The sequence below is a fragment of the Astatotilapia calliptera genome, chromosome 13, assembly GCF_964374335.1.
Source record: "Astatotilapia calliptera chromosome 13, fAstCal68.1, whole genome shotgun sequence".
NCBI lineage: Eukaryota > Metazoa > Chordata > Actinopteri > Cichliformes > Cichlidae > Astatotilapia > Astatotilapia calliptera.
In genome coordinates, this window is record NC_137434.1 from 33,484,638 (window position 1) to 33,506,631 (window position 21,994).

The window sequence follows — 21,994 nt, forward strand, 5'->3', positions numbered from 1 at the left end:
CAGTTACACAGGAGCCTTTTGCTCACGTCCCGTGCTGACAAGGGGCAGGCAGTGTTTGATAACGCTGTCAGCGCTCTGTACTTGAATATGTCTGTCTATCAGCCTTTTCTTTACCCAGCTCTTTTAAAGCTCCCACAGGCGCAGCGAACACGATGACTCAACTGTCACACTCTTAAATCAGATTGCTAACAAAATGTGTCACCGTCAGCTGTGACATTAAAATGTTTCACTGTGGTCTCGTCTTTTAGTTCTTTTAAATTAAGACTGCGATAAATGAACCTCTTTTCAGAGCTGTGAAATTAATTCCATTAATTTGATTTTCAGTTAAATCTTCTACTGCCTGCAGATATTCTGGATCGACGCACATGCAGACCTGCAGAAATGGAAGACAGCAGGAAAACATGCTTCTGGGCCACGCGTGATCATTTTCTCTTTTATTTGCTGAAAAATGCAAACACTGAAAACACACTGACACTGAATCAAAATCTAATTTCATCCCATTTCCAAGATTTTCAGAAAACTTGACCTCTGACCTTGAGGTTGAGGTCACTGAGACACAAACCTGTCTGAGACTTTTAGTACACCTGACACTGCTGACAACACCCCCTCATTCTTTTACTGCTGAGGAGTAAAAACATACAAACGTTTCCTTCAAACACCATCCAGCAGATTTAAGATATAAAAGCAAATCTTCCATGTGCACTTGTTTGGGGCTTGAACTGGCTTGAACTTCCGTCCCTTAAAATCGTTCTGGTTTTTATTTCAAATTAAAATGACATCATTGTACATAGCACTGTGTTTTGAGTCTGAAGCTCAAAATGTGAATATATTTGATGTTTTTCTTGACAAGAACTCATATTTCAAACTGTTAGAGACACTTTTTTCAGAGCTGTAAACATAGCAGAATGGTGCTCATACAATGGTGACCCTGGATCGATCCACAACGGTTATAATCACCTCAGCAGATTATTACAGGTGGTGTTAACTGCAAAACTGAATTGTGAAAGGTAAATATATTATATTATCATGAAGACACCTTCAAAGATCCGTCTGAATCAGATGTGAGCTGTGTTCCTCCAATCCAGACCTTGCTCCCTCGGTGCCTGAATGCTTATGTGGGTTGTCAGGGAACAGTGGAGGAGGGTGCTTCTCCTTAAAGACTGGATGAGACAAAATTAAATAAAGTGAATGTACAAAAGCTGGAGCGTAGACACCTACGACAACTGGATGGAAATAGCATTTGTACTGCTGCGGCTGGGGAACGTTAACCCTTTCACTTCGTGTAGAATGAACACAAACATTAAACACAGATAAACATGCTGAATAATGCCGGCTTATGGCAGCTGATTAGACAGACGTGTACTCATCTCTCATTAACCCTCTGCTGCCCCTGCCTGCTTTTTCAGAAATGATGGATGGGAAAGTATTTGTCCTTGTGTGTAATTAGGTGGCCAATTAACAGATCCAAGGTAGGGGGTTTTCACTCTTACACTCACACACACACACAAACACGCGTTTGTACAATTCCTCACACACCGTGTCCTTTCATATCCAGCAGTAAGAGAGAGACGTGTTCCCAAACCCAGACACTACTACTACCGTTCTCTCTCTCGGGCTTTGTCTGGCCTTGTTTCTCTGTCCAGCCAAAGAAAAATCACAAGGAAGGCTGAAAAAAAAAAACCTACCAAGGATTCCCTGTTGGGCCAGTTCTTCTTCTATAGAAATCAGCCGGTTGTATTTAGTCATCCTCTCAGCCCCACTTAGACCTCCCAGTTTGACATAGTGCAGGCCCAGACCCACAGCCTGAACGAGAAGAAAAGCACAGTCTGAGACACAAACAGCAATATTTCATCTATTTACACTGCTTGTTAATCAAAATAGATGAACAGTTCCACAGCAAACGGATGGACAGTCGGGGTTATTAGTGACCTTTGTACAGGTCCAGTTTTTTATTACTTGATATTTGATCTCGTTATCTTAATAAACAATCCTCCTTGCAATTGTTACCTGAGATACTACTCATTTCCACGAGTCTGCTTAAAATGGAGTTCAGAGCAGCATCATACAATAAACAATAAGATGCAGTGTGTAGTCCAACGGCAGTCTCTGGTCACTTTTTGTGCAGCCGACAAGGAAAGAATGGACTATCTTTTATTCTCTTATCTGCTTTTTGTCATATTGTAACCAAAGGAATTAATTGAATATCGAAAAACTCTTTTGTTCTCGTCATCATAGCAAACTGCATCTTTCTAACGTTCTCAAATACAACTGATGTTAATAATAAATTGTAACATGGTTACCTATATCCACCACTCTGAAATTAACACAACAATAACCATACTATTTTGTCATGATTAATCACTATCAGTCTCAGACATCAACACTTTGAAATAGACAACATTACCTGAATGCAAACACATAAATAGACTAAAACAAAGACAAAAAGGTAACAAGAAGCACCCAAAGAGCACAAACCTCTGCCATGGCACCTCACGCTCCAGGGAGTATTTACAAAGCCCACACTTTTATTGTTTCACCTTTCTTTCTTCACAATACACGCCACACTTATAAGTACTATAGTTTCTAAATAATTTCCAAATTAAGCTTTGTTTCAACGTTAGACCGATAAATTTGTAGCTGACCTTGAAAACAATGGTGGATATAAATCAAATATCAACTGATACACACACACATATATATATCAACCACCTGACAAAGATCCTGTGGGACACAGATACAGATGGAAAAACTGGTGATGGCTAACCAGCTGGACATAGGACATGTGGGCAAGCAGGGGAAGAAGGGCGTAGTGATAGATGTAGCTATACCCCCAAAAGGTTTATTCTGTTCATCTGGATGTTTTTCAGTGGGAGAAATGTTTCGTCACTCATCCAGGTGACTTGTTCAGTCTCAGCTGACTGCAAGACTGAAGAAGTCACTTGGATGAGTGACGAAACAGGATCTTAGCTCGGTCATTCTCCACCACCCTGGGGGCGTTATGTTATGTGCTGGATTGTCTCTGGGGCATCTTTACACAGCCTGCACCTGGGGTCTTACCTGGTGTGATAGACCCCAGCCTCTATGGATCTTGTGCTCAGAGCTTGTTCCTGTGCGGTCATGATTAGTGCCTCTGTGCTGCCTTTCAGTCCGGCTTTGTCCAGCCAGTCGTAGGATTTCTGGATGTCAATCACCTCCTCCATCTGCCGGTGGTACATACCGTGCAGAGGCCTGTCCTTCCATGATTGGTTCTTCTCCTTGCTCTTTTTCTTTCTCAGGTTCTTGCTAGCTTAGGTATTCTCTAAGCACGCGGCCGGTTGAGGCCATCTTCCTGATGTACTCATGGATGTTCATTGTCTCATCCTGGAGTATGGTACTAACACTCACCATTTTGCTTAGCGTACAGTACAGGTGCTGGATTTGTTTTGAGGTCATTGGCTTCTATCTCCTCCTTTGGCCAGCTTATTATCCCAGCTAGGTATCTGATCTATGTATCTGACAGGCTGACAGGGACCCTTACTGGATACAGACCCCCCTGGTTGAGAGTCAAACCCCCAACCTGAAGTTCCACAGGTGTGTAGTGTTATCACTATATACATATGAAATGCCCCTGCAGTACCTGATCGGGCAGGGCATAGGTGTTGATAGCCTGGATCTTGTTCTTACCGTTCAGCTGACTCCTCAGGACTTGCCTGACCTGCTGCAGGTATTTGGTGATTGCGGCTTTCCTAGCGGCATCTTCCTGGTTTACATTTGCCTGTGGGATTCCCAGGTACTTATTATTGCCCTCAATGTCTGCAATTTTGCCTTCTGGAAGTGCGATCCCCTCAGTTCCGACTACCTTCCCTCCCTTTACTTACATCCAACTACACTTCTCCGGTCTGAATGATATTCCGATGTCATTGCGGTAGATTCTGGTGGTGTGGATCAGTAAATCGATGTCCCGTGCCTTCTTGGCATACAGCTTGATATCATCCCACATGTTGTACGCCACATCCCCATTGAATTCCTTATGAAGTCTCTTAGGGTCCTGTTGATCTTGTACAATTCTAGGCATTCCAGGATCCACCTGTGGGGCACCGAGTGATAGGCCTTCTTGTAATCAAGCCAGGCAGTGCACAGGCTGGTCAGTCTGGTCATCCAGTCTCAGGCGACTGCTCTGTTTACCAGCAGCTGATGATTTGCTCCTCTGGTATTCCTGCCAATTCCTTTCTGTGCCCCGCTCATGTATTGAGCCATGTGCCTGTTCATCTTAGCCGCTATGATAGTTGACAGGAGCGTCTGGTACTGAGGCAGGTTATTGGCCGGTAGTTGTATGGGACTGATCCCTTCTGGGGTCCTTGGGGATCAGGACTGTCCGGCCTTCAGTTAAGCATTCCAGGTGTGTCTTGTAAATTAGCAGCTGGTTCATTTGTGCCAGAGGCTCATGGATTACAGTCAACCAGTAGGCGTGAATCATTTCAGGGCCTGGTGCTGTCCAACTATTCTTGCTTGAGACTCTTTATCTGCGCTTGTGGTGGTTACTGGATCCTGTTCAGTGCAGTTGTGGTGGTCTGCCTTAGATCCACTAGCCACTGAGCATTGCCATTATGGGTTACAGCCTTCTCCCATATGCTCTTCCAGTATTGCTCTGTCTCCAGTCTTGGTGGGGCTGTTTTCATATTGTTCCCCTGTTCAAGGCATCAGGTATAGACAGCTTGCTGTATTTCTAAGGCACCTTCTTCGCACCTTTCTGCAACTCTGATAGTTGGCCAATTTCCCTCCATGCTACCTTGATCTTGGGCTTCTCCATGGAAGGTACTATTCCTTGTGGTTATTACTCTTGAAACCAAGCCTCTCACTCATCACTGCTGCTACAGTAGCTTGCAAAAGTATTCGGCCCCCTTGAACTTTCCCACATTTTGTCACATTACAGCCACAAACATGAATCAGTTTTATTGGAATTCCAGGTGAAAGACCAACACAAAGTGGTGCACACGTGAGAAGTGGAACGAAAATCAGACATGATTCCAAACATCTTTTACAAATAAATAACTGCAAAGTGGGGTGTGCGTAATTATTCAGCCCCCTTTGGTCTGAGTGCAGTCAGTTGCACATAGACGTTGCTTGATGAGTGCTAATGACTAAATAGAGTGCACCTGTGTGTGATCTAATGTCAGTACAGATACAGCTGCTCTGTGACGGCCTCAGAGGTTGTCTAAGAGAACATTGGGAGCAACAACACCATGAAGTCCAAAGAACACAGCAGACAGGTCAGGGATAAAGTTATTGAGAAATTCAAAGCAGGCTTAGGCTACAAAAACATTTCCCAAGCCTTGAACATCCCACGGAGCACTGTTCAAGCCATCATCCAGAAATGGAAGGAGCATGGCACAACTGTAAACCTACCAAGACAAGGCCGTCCACCTAAACTCAGGCCGAACAAGCAGAGCGCTGATCAGAAATGCAGCCAAGAGGCCCATGGTGACTCTGGACGAGCTGCAGAGATCTACAGCTCAGGTGGGGGAATCTGTCCACAGGACAACTATTAGTCGTGCACTGCACAAAGTTGGCCTTTATGGAAGAGTGGCAAGAAGAAAGCCATTGTTAACAGAAAACCATAAGAAGTCCCGTTTGCAGTTTGCCACAAGCCATGTGGGGACATAGCAAACATGTGGAAGAAGCTGCTCTGGTCAGATGAGACCAAAATGCAAAACGCTATGTGTGGAAAACTAACACTGCACATCACTCTGAACCATCCCCACTGTCAGATATGGTGGTGGCAGCATCATGCTCTGGGGGTGCTTCTCTGGACTGGGGCAGAGGTTCATCTTCCAGCAGGATAATGACCCTAAACATAAAGCCAGGGCAACATTGGGATGATTTAAAACAAAACACATCCATGTGTTAGAACGGCCCAGTCAAAGTCCAGATCTAAATCCAATCGAGAATCTGTGGCAAGATCTGAAAACTGCTGTTCACAAACGCTGTCCATCTAATCTGACTGAGCTGGAGCTGTTCTGCAAAGAAGAATGAGCAAAGATTTCAGTCTGTAGATGTGCAAAGCTGGTAGAGACAGACCCTAAAAGACTGGCAGCTGGAATTGCAGCAAAAGCTGGTTCTACAGAGTATCGACTCAGGGGGCTGAATAATTACGCACACCCCACTTTGCAGTTATTTATTTGTAAAAAATGTTTGGAATCGTGTCTGATTTTCGTTCCACTTCTCACGTGTGCACCACTTTGTGTTGGTCTTTCATGTGGAATTACAATAACATTGATTCATGTTTGTGGCTGTAATGTGACAAAATGTGGGAAAGTTCAAGGGGGCCCAATACTTTTGCAAGCCATTGTATTGTGTAGACCAGCTGGTTAGTACTGGTGATGGTCACAATAAGAATTGTCTGTAGACCTGCACTCCTATCATCTAGTAGATATTCAGAGGGCACGACCCTCAGGGCACTTGAGTAGGTCACTTGAGCAGTGTTGTTTAGCTCAGTGGGCAAGCAGTTGACCAAAGTCCACATGACCAGAGTACAGTGGTGTAGGTTCAAGCCTGACTGCAGAAATTGCATGGTGGTGTCAATTGTGGCCCCAGTTTCCCAACTGGTGGACTGCACATCAAGAGGCAAACAGTCCCCAGCAAAAGGAGTAGGCAGCCCTGGTGGGTTAGGGTGAGGGAATTTGTTTACTTCCTGGAGGCAAAAAGGTCAACCTCTACTCTTACAAAGTGGCACCAGATCTGGTCGAACATCTGCAGATGGAGTCTCTGCTCCCCTGGCCTGAGCCCGGGGGAGTGCCCCTGCCAGATAGGAATCTGGAAGTAGACATACTTTAGCTTGATGGTGGCAAGCTAAAGCTTTGACAGCCTGCCTCACCCCCGGATTCATCAGCATCTTGCATCTTAGGAGCTGACGATAATGGTTAAGACCTCTTGAAATCCAAAATTGAGTGAAGTCTCCTGTCCCGCTTAAGAACTAAAAAGTAGTGGGGAGAGAACCCAGCTTGTCAGTTATCGGCATCCACTTCCTGTGTTGAACCTTTTCCCAAGAGGGCCAAGTTTTTCCCGCAGTATCTGGAATTGCTGGGGGTCGCGCACTGAGGAAAGGATCAAGATGGTCATTCAAGGTCTACGGAAGAACAGCAGGCATTAGTCCTCAGTCAAGGTAGACACCAACCAAAGGTCTGCCTCCAGAGCTGACCAAGTCACCCTGCGCTGGGGAGACAGGGATGGGGATGGTTGGCCTGGTCCGAGGGTAAGTCTGGGACTTCAGAAGCTGGCTGATATGTGGAAGCCCTAGACCTTCTAGAACTGCTAGATCTCCTGGAGAGGCCCCTTGACACCTCCTTGGCACAGCAATGACTATCTTGAGCCTGCTGTAATAGTTCAGCTGCCTCCAGGCCAAACATCGCTGCAGGGTGAACAGGGAGTCAATAGTCTTGGTCATCCTGTCAGGCTGGCACTGAGACAGCCAATTTCCCCAATTCAAATCAATTTTAGTTTGAATAAAGCGATATTGATTCATTAAATCCTGAATCTATTTTTAAATATAAATGTATTTTGCCAGAATCTCAGGTTGTAGTGGATATCTTTGGACCTGCTCTCATTTGCTCTTTTAGCTGTTTGGCAAGTTGTCGAAATAGTTTCCTGAGCTTTAAGATAGATATCCCCTTATTTGCACATGACAAATAAAGGGCTAGGTATATGATCTTAATTTATAATATTTGAAAAAAAAAGATAATAATTTGGAAATGCGAAAATATTGCCATCAAATGGAAATCATTCTAAGTGAGTCTGTGCTGATAAGCACAATACTTCTGAAACTGGTCAGTGCAATAGTGTGACTCAACTGGTTACCAGCTGGTTGCATTCTGGTTACACACAAAGCGAGGCTGCTGGGCACCTATCATTTTTCAGGTAAGGCACTGTCATGCAGAAATTCTGTCACTATTTGTAGACGAATATCTGTTTTAAATCTATGGGTTTGGCTATACTTTTAATGTAAGTAGTTCATGTAAATTTCTGTTTAATGTGAATTTCTGTATAAGCAGATGGCTGCCGTCTGCTTATACAGAACTTCACATTGACACTGTTCGCCACCATGGCAGCATCACTCAGAAACCAGGAAGAAGACTTACTATATCTGACAAAGAATCCTCACTGCATGGCTCACTGCATGTAGTTCCCATCAACACAGAACCTGTATGCCAACAAGACACAAACAGACAGTTAGCTGTTATAGTAATGCACCATTGTGGCAATAATTTCCAATATTTTTATATACCTATAGACTGTCAAACAGGTGTTACAACATTTGCTGGAAAACCGTCTATTTGTTTAAGCTGAGAAATGTGAATTTCACATGGAAACAGTCTCCTTCTTGGGCTTCATTACTGAGCAGGGGAACATCAAACCAGACCCAGTGAAGGTCCGACGAGTACTCGACTGGTCCAAACCCCCAGATTGGAAGCAGCTCCAATGCTTTTTGGGTTTAACTAACTTTTATCGCAGCTTCATCTGGAATATCAGTAAGATCGTCTAATATCTCACTCACCTCTCCCAAGGTTCAGTGGGATCAGTCTTCTTAGGCTGCTTTTAATCACCTCGCAGCAGTATGAAGGTAAGCTACATCCTTTTGCTTACTTCTTTCGTGAATTCAATGTGGAGGATAGAGAACTCCTCCTCATCAAGTTAGCCCTGGCATCACTGGCTCGAGGGAACGCCCCAACCATTCATAGTCTGGACTGATCACAAGGACCTGGCGTATCGTCAAACTGCAAAATGGATGAGCGCCCATCAAGCCAGGTGGGCACTGTTTTTCACACATCTTCAGTTCTCTATCACCTACAGGCCTGGTTCACGGGATGTCAAGCCCGACGCACTGTCTCAGCAGTTTTCTTCCTCAGAGGACGTTCTGAAGGAGTCCTCAATCTTCCTCATGTTATCGGAGCTGTTACATGGGGGATAAAGTCCACAGTTTGTGAGGCACAGTACAACAAACCTGATCCCAGAACCAGGCCGCCCGAGTGGCTCTACGTTTCAACCCTAGTCCAGTCCTGAGTTCTCCAGTGGGACCACACGGCGAGGTTCACCTGGCATCCAGGCATCAATCAGACTATCTCTTTCCTGGAACGCCTGGTGGCCTACACTTGGCATACCAGGGAGCATATTTTAGCTTGCTCTACTTGAGCTCAAAATAAGCCTCAAACCTTTCCTTTTGCAGGCCTACTTCGACCTCTGCCGACCTCCAGACGACCATGGTCTCAGATCGCACTTGATTTTATGACAGGCCTCCTCCTTCTGCAGGAAATATGGTAATTCTGACTATTGTTGTCCAGTTCTCAAAACCAGCACATTTCGTGGCTTTTCCTCACAACAGAAACCACCCAAATCCTTACCAAACCTGTCTTTCAACTTCACGCGATCCCCTTGGACATCATATCAGACCCGGGACAAGTTCAACTCTAGAGTTTGGAAAGGGTTCTGTCCGGCAGTCGGAGCCAAGGTTAGTTTGTCTTCAGGATTTCACCTGTAGACTAATGGCCAAACCGAATGTACCTACCAGGAGTTGGAGGCAGCACTTCACTGCCTCACCTCCACCAAACAGAGCACCTGGAGTTCTTACCTCACTTGCATCGAATATGCCCATATTAGCCTCACGTCTGCTGTTGCATCACAGGGCTACCAACGGCGGCTGTTCCCAACAGTTGAGAGTGAGCGTATGGTTCCCTCTGTTCAACATCATCTACACAGGCACCGCCACATCTGGAGAGCCACCTGAGCTGCCCAATGGAAAACCGATGGACTGCTTTCAGCGCAGTACGTTCCAGTCTGAATCAAGTCCAGGAAACTGGCTCCCAACTTCAATGGGCAGTTTGAGATTGACTCCATGGTCAACCTTGTCTCAGTCTAGTTGAAGCGTCCTCGGAGCATGCACAGAAATACTCTTTTCCATGTGTCTCAGCTCAACCCTTACATGTCGGTGATGTTCTTCATTGGATCGTTGTACTTACCTCAACCTTCCTGGAACCCTTCTTGTTTCCTGTGGACCCTGTTGGATGAACGTGAGCGTGAGTGGATTTCAGTGTGGAGTGAGTCTGTGAGCATGTGAGTCACAGAATGTGTGAAGAGGAGTGTAGACGTGTTACCCTTGCCCTGAACATCCCCTGGATGCCCTGAACATCCCCTGGAGCCGTGATCCTTCATCAATGTACATATGTATATATCTTACCTGTATGACTCAGAGTCCTGCATTGAGTCCAGCCTGACCAGCTGTGACAGCAGGATTAGACCACTCTGAGATTGGTTAGTTTTACCCTTCTGATGATGTACAGGCTTTTTATTTAATCCAATCCTCATTTAGAAAGATGCAATATTGGGTCATAGCTGTGCATGTTGAATTACACCAAGAAGCATGTAGTATGTAGTATTTTACATGTATGTTAGATGTTGAAAGAGAGAATATGTTGGATCAGTTCTTTTTGCAACAAGTTACTGTATATTACTCAGTTTGGAGTGTAAGAGAGTAAGGTCAGCAAATTTTTAAGAGTGAACCTGAGATGAACATCACTGTCTGCTGTGTGTAAATGCGTACCAGATGCATTGTACCATTAATTATACAGGTTGCGGAAGAAATCATTGACTGTTGAAGAGGAAGCATAAGGAATACTCCTATTGCAAACATTTCATTTTTGCAACTAACTGAGTTGTTCACTGTTACTTGGACCTGATGTAACTGGTCAATGGACTGGTTCTTACATAGTGCTTTTCTACTCTACCTGACCACTCATTGCACTTTATGCAGTTTGCTTCATTCATCCATGTGCCATCTTTCTCTTCTCCAGCTGTTACCTTGTTGCTCTGATGTCATGTGGATCAGGTCACTGACTGTTGTCTCATTGATATGTTTTAAGATATGGCCTCTGACTCCAGGAAGGGGAGGTCCCTGTGACTTGTAGGAGACATCAGAGAGCAGTGAACACGAGTTTCCAATCATACTGCTCAGCTTCTCCCACTGGTCTCCGTCCTTATGAATTAACAGACACAGGAACATGAATACACAGCAATCATGAACATTTTGTTGACAGCAAAACTATATTTAGAGAAGATACAGAACTAGTCCAAGATTTATTTGCTAGCCTTGCTTACCTCTTGCCTAAATGGGTCTATTAAAGCCACCACTGCTGGGTATTTGCTGATGAGGGTTTGGTACAGGTCGACTAACTCATCGGGCGATTTCAGAACTCCAGTAGCAACTTCATACTTCCCCTTAGACTACAAGAGATTAGAGAATTCAGCAAGAAGACGATAAATCTTGTTGTTTTTTTAAACTGATATGCTTATGATGTATTTGCTTTGAAAAAGTTCACAAGAACATTTTAACACATTATTTTCCATAAAGTGTTTGACTATTTTTGGTGAACTTACAGGGTCCAGGAGCTCATGAGCAGCACAGTTCAAAGCTAAATGGATCTGTGTGCCCAGTGGAACTCCAAGGTTGGTGCAGGCTTCAGCGATCAGATCCAGAGGCTGCTCTGCTCGCTCGTGGCTTACAGCCAGGGCCCCGCTGTCACATACAAATGCTTCGCTGGCCTTGGAACAAGCACATGGTTCACATAAGTAACTATTATATATACATAAACAACTGTGAGACACTTTATTGGGTGCACCTACTCAGTAAAGCTAATCAGTGGAACAAACTCGCTGTATTTAGGCATGTAAACATGGTGAGTAGAACTTGCTATGGTTGGAATAGAGACAAAAGCTGATTTTATTGAATTTCAACATGGCATGACTTTTGGTGCAGACAATCTGGGGAAGAAGAAAGAAGAAAAAAAAACATCCAATGCAGCTCTTCTTTGGATGAAAATGGCTTGTAGATGGCAGAGGCCAGAAAGAACAGCCAGGTTAAAGCAGGAACTATAATTAGCCACTTACTAAACAATTGTAAGCAGATAATCACTACATGTCTGACTTCAAAACGAGTCCGGCTGTGGAGCAGAGGATGAAGAGGAGAGTGAAGCTGCAGTGAGCAAGGTGCTCATCAAAATTAGACTACATCATCCTAATATAGACTAAAACCTCTGACTTGCTTTCAGCACCTTACTGAAAAATAAATGAAATAACCGTGAGGGCAGAAGGCGGTCCAACCAAACCTGGTACTTGTAAAGTGACAATGTTGGTGAAAGTATGTTTTTGTTTAGATATTTTTGCTGCAAAGTAGCTTAGCTGAAGCTACATGTGGATGACAATAGACAAGTTTATATTAATACTGTATATCTGAATGAGATAGTCCTCATCGCAAGGTTATTAGAAGCCAACTGTCAAACTCCCACTCTCCACTCTTTGTTTTTTAGTTCTAGGGGTCAGTCAGCAGGGCTGAAAATGAAATGCAAACTATTCACAGGTAAATAGAGGAATCGTTTAAGAAGCATTTTAGATCTTTAGATAAGCACAGATACATTAATTTCAAATTTAACAATGAACACTTAATACAATTCTCTGTTATATTTTTCAGGAAATCTCTGAATCCTGCCTCCGCCGTGTGCATTCTCTGCCCTCATACAATCTGCTGAATTCAGCGCCTACTCTTAAAATTAATAAACAGCAATGTCCCTCACCCCGCCATTGGTTAAAGTTTTCATTATTCTCATCATCTCCTTCTGTACCTCAAGAGCCATTGTGATGATCTGTGGAAGAAGGTCAGATTTCAGTATGTTTTATAAACTGTAGAGTGAAAAATGGAGAATATAAAGAAACCAAGGTGACTTACTAATAATCTACTGCATCAAAACAGCAAAAAAGGAAACACTGAGATCTACACACTAACTGTGAGCTAGTCTATGGAGGATGACAACAGGAAGAAGTAAGCCAAAGGTTTCTGTTTTGTACTTGTTTGACTTGTTGTCCCACTTTGGGGATCAGGATCACTTCCTCCAGTAAATTCAGTTTTCCCGGCGAGGTCTTGCCACAGCTGAGCAATGTCACCAAGGAAACAGGGATGTGAAACTGTGCCGGAGGCTGAACAAAATGAATAACATTATTATATGTTGTTTCCAGCGTCGAATATCCAGTATGTGTTTTCATTATCAAACCTCCTGGTTCCTCAGAGCTGCTATGTGTTCGTACAGATGGATGCCCTGTATCTGTGCCCCAGTTTTGGCCACAGCCAGCGACACTGAGCCAACAGCCAAGCTTCCCTGTAGAACTGGCTTTTGTGGTTCCACTGCAGGAAATGGCTTTTCCACGATGCTCTTTTTACCTGTAATATAATAAAAATCCCAAAAGAGTTTGGAGCATATTTCTGGCTTGTAACAGAGAAAAAAACCTAAGATTAATCAGAGAAAGAACCTGAACCTCCACAAGAGCAAGAAACAGTGAGAGAAGCAAAACTTCCAGTCTTGTTTTGAACTCAGTTTCTTTGTTTTTAATCTGACCACAGTGGTGAGTTTACACAGTTTTTATAACACAGTGACCAAAACATTGAAAGTTTTAATTTTAGGGTAATGCTTCAAAAAACTGGACCAAATAAGACCCCAGAATTGATTCAAGATGGCTCAAAAGGTGCAGGACTACGCGAACTTTGATTTTACTGATCGCTCACAAACTCCAGTTTACACTAAAAGAAAGCTTGAGCACACAGTCGAAGTTTGAAGGAGGGCAGGAGGAGGTAATGCAAAGGGTGGATGACATGAAGATAAATGATTCCCTGTGGTGACCAAAAAAGGGAGCAGCCAAAACAAGAAGAAAAACTGTGTGTGAGATATTACGAATTATTAGTTTTGTATTAAACTGAATGCTGTGAAAGAGCAGAGAGTGAGAGCTGGAGGGAGACATCGCAGCGATTAACAGGATGAAAATAAATCCATTTCAGGTGCCTCTTTGTATCCTTTCCTAACAGCAAACACAACACGATCAAACCTTTTCACTTACTGCCTCATAAAGAGTGCCAGTCTATCTAATAATGAAAGGAAAGCTATCAGATAACAATGTCAAAATATTTAGTATTTAGTATTTATTTATTGTCATTGTCAAGAACAATGAAATTGCGTTTGGGGCTTCCATACAACCCCAAAAAAGAAGAAAATAATAAATACCCCTTAAAACCCAAGTGTACATATTTAACCCAGTGTGACTCCAATGCAATAAGACAATCCTTAGCAATAATGTTCGTAGAAATTCAGACAAAGACCTGAGAAACATGACAAAATACAACAACGCACCCATTCAATATTATTGTACTGTGAGATATGATATCAGATATGATAGTTATCTATTTAAGAAAGAGGGGGGGGGGGGGGGGGGGGCAGGAGGGGGAAGAGAATAAAGATATGATGCACCAATGCAGACCAGTTCATTGCTATTAAGAAGTTGGATATGGTTATTGTCCGTGAGAGGGGGGCAGAGAGTTCAGGAGCCTCACAGCCTGTGGATACAGGCTGTTGGCCAGTCTGGATGTTCTGGCCTGTATAGACCTGTACCTTCTCCCTGAGGGCAGCAGATGGAAAAGGTGGCGCGCAGGGTGATGTTGGTCCCGCAGGATACTGTGCACCCTCCTCAGACAGCGAGTGGGGAAGATATTACTGATCTCTGGCAGACTTGTTCCAATAATTCTGCCAGCTTCTTTCACCACCCGCTGGAGTGCTTGCTGATTCAAAGTAGGAGTGGGTTTAAAAAAATCAATTTTCTGATTCCAATCAATTTTGGTTTCAATAAAGCGACATCGATTAAATCCTGAATCGATTGTTAAATATAAACGTATTTTACCAGACATGTCACAGCTGCAGGTTTCATCACTCTGACCAAAATTCACCGAACCAGCAGCAAAAGAAGCTCAAACTACGCTTCACGTTTGACAAACAGCGTCATGAACTCCCTCTGACTTTGGCTGTTTTTTGCTTCCACCACCATAAAACCTCACTTCCTGCACAGCTCTCTCTCTCACAGTATTGAGAGACCAGTTTACCATCAAACCTCTGTTTTCTGCATTATTCATTGCCATCACGCACCAGTCTGCTGCTGTGTGCAGCGCTGCTGGCCACAGTTGTGTTTTTTCAAAAATGACAACAAAGTCTGATTTCTGCTGTTTAACAGCAAAGACGTGTAAACTTTTACAAATGATTGCTCAGCTGTGTCTGTAATCAAACCATAATAACTCTGCTTCACTTCAGCAGCAGCAGGTAATGTTCATTCATGGTTTGATTCATGGTTTTCTGACCTGCTATAAAAAGCCAGGCCAGGAAAATCTCCATCATGTTTGTCTGTTTCATCCTCAGTTACTTTGACACAAAGGCCTCTGCTGTGATGCTCACACCTCTGATGAAGTCTCAGTGTCAGCTTTGTTTTATACACTTTCTGACTGTCTGAGTCAAAATGGAATCGATTATAGAAATCGACGATTGACGATACCCAGCCCTAGTTAAAAGCTCTTTTTGTCGGTTATGTGTTATAAAATAAAACACCAGGCGGTTTATCCTTCAAGCTCGGGTCCTCTACCAGAGGCCTGGGAGCTTGAGGGTCCTGCGCAGTATCTTAGCTGTTCCCAGGACTGCGCTCTTCTGGACAGAGATCTCCGATGTTGTTCCCGGGATCTGCTGGAGCCACTCGCCTAGTTTGGGAGTCACCGCACATTTGATGACATTTGATGACTAAAGACAGAAAGCTCAGGGCAGGACTTCCCACTCACTCACCTTTATTAATGATCTTCTTGTCTTTAGTTTGTGGAGGAGATGAAGAGGGAATCACCTCAGGCCTCTCCCTGTCCCGGACCTCTTTTTCCTCCAGACAGCGGTCCTTAAAGAAAGTGCTACATCATTTCAGATGAGCAAATAAAAATGTGGTTTAATCAACGTAACAATCCCTGACAAGCCTGATTCCTAAGGAAGATTTTCAGAAGAGCAAGAGAAGTACAGCGTGAATGTCAGTAGACTGCAGTCAAATCTGTTTCTTACACCTCCCAGTTCATGTCCAGGATCCTGGCTTCAGTGGCCACTTCAGGACAGATGTGTTAAATGGTTTTTGTGACTGAACATGATATGACACGTGTTCCTTAAGGTAACACATAGCACTGAAAAATACTACTAATGAAGTACTACTAATAAGTAGTATTAGGTGCTACCTGAGTATATCGTCGATTTGTAACTGGTCACAAGGATTTCGGTCTTTCAGCATGCTGTTCAGAGGCTCATTGATCCACAGCACAGCAGCCATCACATGCTCAGTCCTCTCTTGACTCTCAGGGACCAAGTGGCTCGAAACAGCAGCTGATGACATGCTCTACACACCACAAACATGAAGGACTCCTTCAGAAGGGTGAAAAAGGTGATTTACTAGTACAAGGTAAAAGTTCTTATGTTGCAGGGTATTTACCTCTCAGTATAAAGTGCTAGGAAATGACATCATCTACCTTTTCCTGTCATCAGGTGACATATAAAATGTAAATGAACTATATGGCTGATTAGCAAAAGGCGCTGCTGTTCTCTTGCGCGACAGATTTTTGCAACTCTCTCATCTCTTTTTTCACTTGTAAAATCTCAGACATTCACCGTCAACTTAACTCTGTAGGAGCTCCTGACTCTGAAGTAGACTTCCTGTTTCCCCCACTGTCTTCCTATTTTCAAGCTTTACTCTTCCTTCCATAACTGATGTATCTAATCTCATTAAAACATCTAAGTCATCCACCTGTCACCTTGACCCCCTCCCCACTGTGTTAGTTAAAGCCTGTCTTCCCTTGTTAGCTCCTCTCATAACCAATATTATTCATTCCTCCCTGAACACTGGGATTGTTCCTGAAGCACTGAAAATGCTTCTGTTATTCCAACTCTCAAAAAGCCTGGTGCAGACCCCAATAACTTTGATCATCTTCGCCCTATATCAAATCTCCCCTTCATTTCAAAAATTCTTGAAAAAGTTGTCGCCGCCCAGCTTCATTTACATCTCAATGACCATAATCTCTATGAACCATTTCAATCGGGTTTCCGCCCCAATCACAGCACAGAAACTGCTCTGCTAAGGATTACCAATGACCTTCTGATGGCAGCTGATTCTGGTCTCCTATCCATCCTCATCCTTCTTGATCTTAGTGCGGCGTTTGATACCATGGATCGCTTCCATTGGCATTAGTCACACCCCCCTTTCCTGGTTCACCTCCTATCTCTCAGACCGCACTCGGTTTATCCAACTTAAATCCCAGTCTTCAACTCTCTGTCCTGTTTCTGCTGGTGTGCCCCAGGGTTCAGTATTAGGGCCTCTTTTATTCATTACTTACTTGCTCCCTCTTGGTCATATGTTCTGAAAATATAATATAAATTTTCACTGTTATGCCAATGACACCCGGCTCTACCTTTCTTCTAAACCCAGTTCATCCCTCCCACCTTCTTCCCTCTCAGACTGTCTTATTGAGATTAGATCCTGGTTCTCCTCCAATTTCCTCAAACTCAACAGTAATAAAACTGAAGTTTTACTTATTGGTACAGCCTCTATCTTATCCAAATCCCACAGCTTTTCCATTAACATTGAAAATTCGCCTACCCTTCCCTCCCCTCAGGTTAAGAGTTTGGGTGTCATACAGTATTTGTGTGACCTGCTCCATATCACCGCTGTTTCCTGCCCTCTCAGATCATCATCTGCTGTTCATCCTCGCACCTCATCACTGTGAGGAGCAGAGCTTTCAGTCGCTCTGCTCCTCGGCTCTGGAACTCTCTTCCTCCTGCACTAAGAAATATTGACTCCCTCTCCGTATTTAAGACACAGCTCAAAACACATCTGTTTAAACTGGCTTATTCGCTTTAATGCTGATTTTATCTGTTGTCACGCTCTGTTTTGTAATTTTAACTTATTTTATGTATTTTATGACTATTGTTCCTTTTATTAATTGTGTTTTTTGTAAGGTGACCTTGGGTTTCTGAAAGGCGCCCTCAAATAAAATGCATTATTATTATTATTATTACAAAATCCTCCTGACTAAGGTTATGTTAGTGCACAAGCATACAAAGCTTGATGACAGGAATAAGCCCTCAGGTCTGGGGACAGGGAGCTGAGCAGGGTGCAGCACCACCCAAGTGAAGCTGGAGGCCCACGTGGAGCAGAGAAACACCAGGTGGAATGAAGAGAATTACTGAGGTGGGCAGCACTGGCGCGAGCACGTGAGTGAAGGATTTCTTCAGTAGGACTGGTTCACAGCGCACACCCTGGCATCCAACGCACAACAGTTACTTTGTAAATTTGTTTTTATTTGACTCTGTTTTTTCTAATATGGAATGACCAAAGTGTTTCCTGTTTTATTTGTATTTATTCAGTAAAACCTAACATTTCATTAATGCTCTCCTAACATATACTTGGAGGGCAGAGTGATCATACCTATGGAGAAATTGCTGCGCCTGCACAATGACCTCTGCCTGCGCTGCCTCCAGCAGTATGGTGTTAGGGTTCATATCATTTCAACCATTTCATTTCTCCTCATTAGGAGGAAGGAGGCTGCAGGTTAGCCATGTGGGTAACATTCAGTGTGACTGTTTGGGCACCGGGTACACTGAGATGTACTGCTGTATTAACCAGTACCAGTGGAGTTTAGATGAATGTCAGACTTTCCAGCACTATCACACAATGAATTCCTCTTAGGTCAAGTCAAGTGGCTTTATTGTCATTCCAACCATGTGCAGTGGCACACAGTGACTCCAACACCATGCTACATGTGCTACATGTGACAGACAGCCTGCACACGTGCAAGTGTGCAAAATGGCAAAAACCAAAACAAAGACAGTGCAACACCAGACAGTGCAAGAGACGTGCAAAACTCAAACCAGGTAAACTCATATGTATGAAAATGCTGGTGGCCACGAGTGCGACCCCTCAGACATTTAGTAGATTCATGTTTGAAAATCCTACGTGACTTCCTTCTTCAGTTATCGCAATTACAAGATTTTTGGAAAACTTGACCTCTGACAGTCGAGGCGACTAAAATTGAAACTTGTCTGAGATTTTTACGCGATGCCTCTGTGGTATGAATTTCAAAATTCCAAGGCGCCTTGTTATCGAGTTATCAGTGCAGGGCCACCTGGCAGGGTGACAGCCTGGCTGAGGGTAAGGTCATTTTATCTGTTCACTAAACTGAGAGCTGATTTAAGGTCGTACGTCATAGCCAAACAAACCTGCTCCTGCACTAATGAACAACATGTTCTTCAACCCTTTGGCTTGTTCTCCAAACTCATCCATATCACATTCAGCCACAGTCACATAAGAAAGCTCTGAGTTCACCAGTTAAAGGCCACAATGAGACAAATGACTTTTACCTTGTCCTTGTTGTGAACAACACAGTAGACCTCTGCCTCAACAGAAAGTCGTCCTCTGGCATCGTAAACCTGCCGTCCCGTCACTCTGCTGATTCTCGGTGGTGCCGCGAGGTTTGCAAAGTAATCCGCCTGAAGGGATGGTTATGGTTAAAAACACCTCGCAGTATCGGAGTGACGTTATTTAACCAATTCTGTTTCCTCCTTACCATCAATGATAGCATGGTTCAGTAGTTACAGAGTAAACACAACATGTGTAGAAAACATCAAAAACACATTTTATTTACATTTTAAATTCACCTGTAAAAGCAGCAGCGACGTGTGCTGACCACAATGCACCTTTCAAATTCTTTTTAAATTTTAAATATGTTCATATTGTCTATTTTGTAAAATGTTCATATTGTCTATTCTTATTTAATTCACTTAATGTACAGAATTCACCTGCTTGCTGCATACATGCTACTACTGCACATTCACCTAATGAGGCCTTTGAGATCTAACAGCACGAAAGCAGCAGAGGAAACGGGCTAACGCTGTCATTCCAAACTATATTTGTGCTCATAATGTTTGTTGTGTTTCCACTTTGGTTCTTTCAGATGTGCGATGTGGTTTCCAGCATGCTGGCCACCATGAATCAGACTCTTGTAGAGATTAATGAGTCCTTGTCATTGTTCATTTGTCGGTGCTGAAATATTAATGCACCCAACTGTGAGATATACATGTATAGTTTAAAACGGTCATAACAGGTAAAAATGAAGTGTTTTCACAATGACCGCATCAAACGTGCTCAATGAGTTGTCACGAGCTAATGGCTGTACCGAGGCTGACCGTCCTTTCTCTTACACTGAACATGATTTACAAAATCACATCATGTTCCATTCAATATACCTTGAAAGTAGTGAAAGAACAACTATAATCTCATCAGAGCAACAAAGAAGCCTTTGGACACTTGAGTACTAGTGTCTGTTTTCATGTTAACCTTACACTACAATAAACACTGAGATTTCTGCCTTTCAACACATAATGTCAATATTGCAATAAAAGAAACCAGCCAATACACACTGACATCTTCTAAGTTTGCAAAACTAAAGCTGCATACACTGCATTTAATTTAACATTAAGGGGCACTTGTTAGCCAGGAGCTAGCCAGTTAATTACTGTGTATTCAACATAATCTAGTTAGCATAACTTGTAAGTCCTAAGTTCGTCTTATAGCTCACGGGTTTTTTTTAGAGGACTAGGTTTGTTAAGTAAAGACGAGTAAACATAATTTGCTGCAAGCTGCAGCACCTTTGCCTGTGGAAAATCTCTGAGCTTCTGCACTGATGTATCCTTTAAAAGGCAGTAAAAATACACCGACTGTACACTCGAGGCCTCACCTGGTTGCAGGAGTTGCATCACCAAGTATATTTGCAAAATTAGAAAAATTGCGTGGTGCACAACTGAGCGGCATGACACCAGAGTGTTACCAGTGGCTGTTAATATTAATGGGTAGGCTGAATCAAAAAGTGGGTCAATAGACTCCCATGTTCAAATGGCAAATCTTACAACCTGAAAAACACCTTCGTGTTATTGGTATTTGAAGCCTGGTACAAAACCAGATCGGGCCTATTTCTTCTTTCGTCTTAGAGGCTACTGGAGTTAAGGGCATAGCTGCTTCACCTGACCAACGAGCAGCCAGTTAACATAGCTGTGTGCTGTCTGCTTCCCAATAGTGGGAAGAGTAAGAAAGCAAGTAAACTTTATTTATTAAGCGCTTTTCACAGACAGACAGTCACAAAGCGCTGTACACAAATATTAAAATATTAAAATAAACAATACAATCAATAGACATTAGCGAGTAGTGCGGTGCTCTGAACGGATAATTGGAGGTGAGCTTCCCTCCCTCCAAGACATCTACAGGAAGCGCTGCCTGAGGAAAGCGGGGAGGATCATCAAGGACTCCAGTCACCCCAGCCATAAACTGTTCAGACTGCTTCCATCAGGAAGGAGGTTCTGCAGCATCCGGTCCCGTACCAGCAGACTGAGAGACAGCTTCTTCCACCAGGCCATCAGACTGCTGAACACGTCATAGACACCTCAGCTTCACTACTGGAACTTTAACATTATGCACTCCATACTGTACAGTAATGCCACTGTTTTGTACATATTCAACTCTGTATATTTTTATATATTTTATTTATTGTTTACTCTATTTAATTTGTAAAATGTGTACACACACACACACACACACGTAGAAAAATATTTAGTATACACATCCAGAAATGCATACACTATTATATATTGTACATATATTTATTAGTTTCAGATGTAGCCATTCTTGTATTTTGCTTGTTTACATTATTGTATTTTGCACAACTCTGTTGCTTGTGAAGCTCGCACACAAGAATTTCACTCACATGTGCTGTACCAATGTACCTGCACATGTGATGTGACAATAAAAGTGATTTGATTTGATTTGATTTGACATTATACACAATGTAAAAGATCAAATGTAAATAATGTAAAAAAAATAAAATAAAATATGTAGATCAACAAAAGGCTTGTTTGAACAGAAAAGTTTTTAACTGTTTTTTAAAAGAATCCACAGAGTCAAGTAAACGTAGTGGTAGTGGTAAACTGTTCCACAGCCTTGGTGCAACAGACTGAAAGGCTCCGCCCCTTTTGTCTTCAGTCGTGTACGGGGAACAACTAAGAGACTCTGAGTCTGTGAGCGGAGATGGCGAGCAGCA

General features: G+C 43.1%; 1 protein-coding gene across 2 annotated transcripts in view; it reads right to left on the reverse strand.

Moving 5' to 3' along the window:
• Positions 1-419: 419 nt before the first annotated feature.
• eno4 (enolase 4) overlaps positions 420-21,994 on the reverse strand; it is a 22,543-nt gene continuing 968 nt past the window's right edge. The window contains exons 2-13 of one of the 2 annotated variants that reach the window (XM_026191036.2): positions 19,266-19,394; positions 16,094-16,251; positions 15,666-15,781; positions 13,071-13,237; positions 12,868-12,996; positions 12,597-12,665; positions 11,404-11,568; positions 11,125-11,250; positions 10,828-11,002; positions 8,115-8,176; positions 1,686-1,803; positions 420-1,160 (exon numbers count right to left, since the gene is read on the reverse strand). In XM_026191036.2, the coding sequence (XP_026046821.1) occupies positions 1,039-1,160; positions 1,686-1,803; positions 8,115-8,176; positions 10,828-11,002; positions 11,125-11,250; positions 11,404-11,568; positions 12,597-12,665; positions 12,868-12,996; positions 13,071-13,237; positions 15,666-15,781; positions 16,094-16,251; positions 19,266-19,394 (1,536 nt within the window). In that variant the 3' untranslated portion in view covers positions 420-1,038. Of the gene's footprint in view, positions 1,161-1,685; positions 1,804-8,114; positions 8,177-10,827; positions 11,003-11,124; positions 11,251-11,403; positions 11,569-12,596; positions 12,666-12,867; positions 12,997-13,070; positions 13,238-15,665; positions 15,782-16,093; positions 16,278-19,265; positions 19,395-21,994 lie in introns of those variants that run through there. The other variant, XM_080287881.1, reaches the window with a different exon arrangement.